The sequence below is a fragment of the Strongylocentrotus purpuratus genome, unplaced genomic scaffold (genome assembly GCF_000002235.5).
Source record: "Strongylocentrotus purpuratus isolate Spur 01 unplaced genomic scaffold, Spur_5.0 spur5_contig_864, whole genome shotgun sequence".
Classification (NCBI taxonomy): Eukaryota; Metazoa; Echinodermata; class Echinoidea; order Camarodonta; family Strongylocentrotidae; genus Strongylocentrotus; species Strongylocentrotus purpuratus.
Window position 1 is genome coordinate 460,001 of NW_022145573.1, and position 5,361 is coordinate 465,361.

Consider the following 5,361-nt stretch of genomic DNA (forward strand, 5'->3'; position numbering starts at 1 on the left):
CCGATTGGGAAGTTCTCTATTTAGAGGGAGCAAGTAGCTACAAGTAGGACAGTGGGGCTTTAAATGTCATCGCGCAATCCATTACATTGAATTACTCAATAACTCACTTTTTTGTCTTGGGTAGTTTTAAAGACATTTAACCCGTGTTGTCATTTAACCAATCGCCTACTGAATTCTCATATTCTCCATAGGTTTAATACATTAACCACCCGGTCCCAGTAAGCAACGGGTTAATATGATTAATTATATACCAGCCACTGTACCCTCGAGGCGAGAATATGTCAACATGTCTGATTCAGCACTCAGGTAATTTGTACTTATTGGTGCTAATTTAAGTGTATTTCCACGTTATATATTTCTATATTTTCACAGGCAAAAGCAACCGATACCAGTGCGAGGAGTCAACTTTGTAACAGTGACTGAGCAAGAAAAAAGTGAGTGTAAACAATAAGTCAGATCATTATTTGAAGGGAAGTCCACCTTGAAATTTCGTTTACTGTAAACAAAGAAAGAAAGAAAACAAAGAAGCAGATCAATTATAAAGGTTTGAGGAGAATCAGGTACAATTCTAGAAACTAAATCATTAAAGTCATCATAGATAAAACGCTAATTGGCAACTCCATGTCATACTTTTCAAGTGCTTTTCACGATTACCCTATAGGAGAAAAGTTCATAAAATGTCATTCTCTCTAAAGAAAATATTTATACTGCAGTAACACCCTCAGTTTGATTATTACACATGTATTTAACACAACCAGTTCATGAAACAGATTTAATCCTTCACCAACCTTTCATCGTCTATGTGATCATATTTATCCTTAAACACCATATCCGAATTGAAAAGATTAAATGAATGATTATATATCAACGGAGAGCTTATATTATAAGCCATAGATTACAATAATTTCAATTATATGCCATTTAAGTGTCTGTCAGAGGAGTATCAGCTCTCTGAAAACTCAAGATCCAAAGCTTTGAAAATCAGAAGTTGACGACCTAAGAACTTGGTATCGACTTGATGACATCATCTTATGTGAAGTACGCATATTCACAATGACTTTGCATTAATTAAGCACGGCTCATCGCCTCAGCTATATAGGTGAACCGATACGGTCCACATGTAATGTCGTCACTGTAACTTCGGCAGATTTGACCCCAAGACATTGATCTACATTTGCCACACTCAACCCAGGTGATGTTAATGGGTACCTGGCAGGAATTAATTCTTTGAAATGCTAGAGCGCCGTATATGGCAGCACAGCTAAAGCCGGGGTAAAAATTTCCAAATTTGGAAGCGCTTAGTGATTGCAGTAAGCGCTATATAAAAAGTGTATTATTATTATTATTATTATTATTATATTCAGGCGCGGATCTACGGGGGGGGGGAGAGGTTAGGGGGTTTAAATCCCCCCCCCCCCTTAGGCCGCCAAATAAAAAAAAACGCTCGTGGATCGTCATTGGGTCAAACCTCCCCCCCCCCCCCCCCCCCCCCCTTAGCAAAAAGCTAGATCCGTCCCTGATATTGCTGTACACTCGACCATTAAAGAACTGGGTTGCATGTTCAATTCACAGAAAAGGGTAAGAATTAACGCGTAATGTACAAGGACGTTCATTCGTAACTAACATACATAAAATAGCATTCATAAACTTAATCTGAATGAATCTGAATATTAATACAGATAAACATGGGAAAACAGAAACATTTGAATCAATGAATAGTTGGTTCAGAACTTATACAGCCCATACTCACTGCGAAGAAACCCACGCGAAAAGAGGAAAAAACTGCCCTTTTCGCTTCGTTCGTTATCTGGAAAACACGTTAACAGGGCGGTAACAGGAGAACACAACAAATTCATATGATGGTCACCGCGAGTACATTTCACAATAACACAAAGGCTTTCGTCATCCTACCATCAGGTCCCCATTTATCTCCTGGGTATGGAGTGGCAAGTGTAGATTAATGCCTTGCCAAAGGACATTAGTGCCGTGTCGGGGATCGAACCAACGAGTTTTGCATTTCAAGTCAAGTGCTTATTAAACTATTCGACTACGAATTCATTACAATGATATTTAGACCAAAGAAGAAAAAAAAACATGTTTAGCGTCCGTGTTTTTTGGAAAAATAGGAAGGAGGAGGCCCCCCCTTTTTTTTTTCCTTTCAAAATGGCCGCTCAAAATGGCCGCTCGGTACATTTTCCCTGACAGTCGGCCATTCAAGATGGCCGCCGACAAGTTTTTTTTTTAATCAGAAATAGATCCATTTTAGCAGTGTTTTTCATGTGTTTTTTTCTTTCAAAAAAATCAAACAATTAAAAGAAAAAAAAATAGGAGGCGGCCCCCCAAAAGGTAGCGGGCGGGGACGCTAAACATGTTTATTTTTTTAATGGCCTTATATATCACATAGGTATTATAAAGTACTGTTCGTTCTTTTCCTTCATTCGTTTGAAATCCATCATGTTTAAATTAGATAGTGACAATTTTTGTTTTGCCTTTCAGATATATCGAATCCAGCTCATTGCTCTAACGAGAGGTTACCTCCGTGCGCCGTAGGTTCCCACAGTCTTTCTAACCCCATGGCAGCGGGCTACTTCTTCAAAGGACACTGGTATTCCAATTACTGCCGTCTTCGTAGCTTTGTAATCCCCAGTTCCTTGAAATGCCTCACCAATAAAACCCTGTATTTCCACGGTGACTCCACCACGAGACAGTATTACGAATACCTCGTGATCAGTCTAAAGAGTTCCCTTAAACCGAATCCGCCTACTTTACAATCTAATTGGAAGGTTGGCCCTTCAATGGCTGAAGACAAAGTAAACAACTTTACGGTTCACTATCGCCATCACGGATACCCGATCCGAAATAACTGGACGGATGCATCCGAAGTGCAGTACATTGAGGAAGCTCTTGATGAGCTACAAGCGACACCGGATACAGTCTACGTGTTTACAATTTGGGCGCATCTAACCACCTTAAACATGAGTTTCTATGAGCATCGAGTGAGGAGGATAAAGGCCGCGGTGGAAAGATTGCATCGCCGTAGTCCCGAGACGCTTGTCGTCATCAAAAGCGCGAATACCCGTTCGCACGGGAGCGCGGGATCGTCTGTAACGGTAAGCGATTGGTACGCGCGAGAACTGGACATGAAGCTTCGGGAAATATTCAAGAGCTACGATAAGAAAATTGGATTCATAGACCAGTGGTCGATGGTGGTAGGATTTTCAAATGTGGATGCCATTCATCCAGGCCAGGGGATTATATCTACTGGAATGCGTACATTACTGTCTTACATGTGCCCTAAAGAATAACATTGTCATTTCGTGTATATTGAGGTATAATAAGAGTGTTGTACCATTTCGTACTTTATTTGACTTGAAATATTTGACTTGAAACAATCATAGCTAATAGAGGATAAAGTTGTGTCACGAGCACACCGCTCTGTTCAAAGGTCAAAATCTTATCGTCTGAATATTAAATTTGATTTGATTTGATTTGATTTATTTATTTCCGTACCATATTTTATGTGGGAGGGAACTACTTGAATCTTCTAAAAAAAAAATTACTTTGAACGCACACGCGTGCGCATTTCACAACTAGCCATCTATAGGTAATAAAATACAACGTTTTTTTGATTTTTAAAAAAAAAACCTCTTTCTGTCACTTTTTTACTCCTGAATTTTTATTTTATCTCTTTTCCTAGTTTCTTTAATCTTACTTTTCTATTCTTGTAAAAGTTGGTTAATAATGGGTATGGATGTATTTGTTAATAAAAGAAGTTTTTACAGTGTTTCAAACGCAATATTACAGCTATTGTCTTTCAAATATATTTCATACAACTAAGTGAAAGGGCGGTTCAGAATTTATTTCATTAGAAATGCAACTAGATGTAGATAATTGTATATATCTAAATTCTGATGACTGATGATATTCCGTTTGTCTAACGCGCATCCAAACAGAATCAAAATCAACTTTCCGCTTCACCACAAAAGCAAACTAAAGATTGACTCTATTGGCCCAGCCAAAGGGGCGCCTACTCAGCATAATTATGTCACCATGTCTTGTCGCAATAGGGAAAAATCATTCCCATCAAGGCTCGTTCAGAGGTGCGTCAAAATGGCGGCGTTTTTTAAAATTTATTATGAGGACGTAAACGTACGCTTCACATATCTGTATCATAATACACAGAGCTCATTGAATAGGCACAAATCCTTTGTTGCATACAGTTTCATTTCATTTAAACGCAACAACAACAATTTTTTTTTGCGGTGGTTTACGCGTGGAGACACGTGTAGATAGTTCGATTATAATTATAAGTTTTAAAATTCTATACAAATATATGTTTTGTTGTTGTTATTGTTGTTGCGATGGTGGAAAATCAATATCGGTCCTGACTGGCAGAAGGTAAAGGTTTAAGGGAAGGAGGAAAGTCAATACTGTGGATGAAACTGCTGTTATTTATTTCTCTCTTTTTAGAGAAAAAACAAACAAACAAACTTGGAACAACATTAATTCGATGGCCGTCAACGGCGACGAATGATCATGAAATTAAAATGAATGTGAAAATTGCGCGCTATTGAAGACTTTCAACACATCATCTTGCTCCGGTTGTCTCATTTTCGCCAGCACAAACGTAGCTAGACACTTGATAGTAATTCTGTATGTGAGATTGCTTTGCTAAATATAAAATACAAGAATCTTTTTCCATATCTTTAACCTATTATTGATATCTGATAATTAAACAGTTAGTAAAATAAACCTACCAAACTACATAATACAATGAAATACTTGACTGAAAGTAGGGGAGTTTGATGTGGTGCACAATTGCACCCCTCTGTTAATAATCGAATAGTCCATGGTGTTCATGCATGTTTTGCTTACCTCGGCAAAATGCTTGCCTATACTAAATGGAAAAATTACGGTGGGGGTGGGGGGGGGGGGTTGGATGAAATGGACATAATAAACAAATCAGAACTGATCTATGATAATTTATGCTTCTTATCCTTCGTGTGCTTGACTTATAACCTTACAATCACTTGGTAAATTGAGTCCAAAGTTCGACTTGTTGTACATGTGTTATATAGGCAATGACGAGCTTGCGACCTATTTTGATCAAATTACGGTGGGTGACCTTTCAAAAGTCAATGGGATATAAGAGGGTTCCAATGAAAGAAGTAGTGATAACGTCGTCGGAGTAGATGTGCTTTTCGTTTAAACAAAAAATGAATTTTTAAGGATTTTTGTTTTGGGTAAAAGTCCATAGGCTAACGTACATGTTAGGCTGCTGGGCTCTGCCGATAGGGACGTTCTCAAACGAGACTAAACGGAGCTATATGCAAAGCAAGGACAATTTCAATATTCTATCAG

The 5,361-nt window shown here is 38.3% G+C and overlaps 1 protein-coding gene across 1 annotated transcript in view; it reads left to right on the top strand.

Annotated features, from left to right (window-relative positions):
* LOC115919366 (NXPE family member 3-like) overlaps positions 1-3,632 on the top strand; it is a 13,860-nt gene extending 10,228 nt beyond the window's left edge. The window contains exons 5-6 of the mRNA XM_030972966.1: positions 373-434; positions 2,497-3,632. Coding sequence (XP_030828826.1) covers positions 373-434; positions 2,497-3,305 — 871 coding nt within the window. The 3' untranslated portion in view covers positions 3,306-3,632. The remainder of the gene's footprint in view (positions 1-372; positions 435-2,496) is intronic.
* The last annotated feature ends 1,729 nt before the right edge of the window (positions 3,633-5,361 follow it).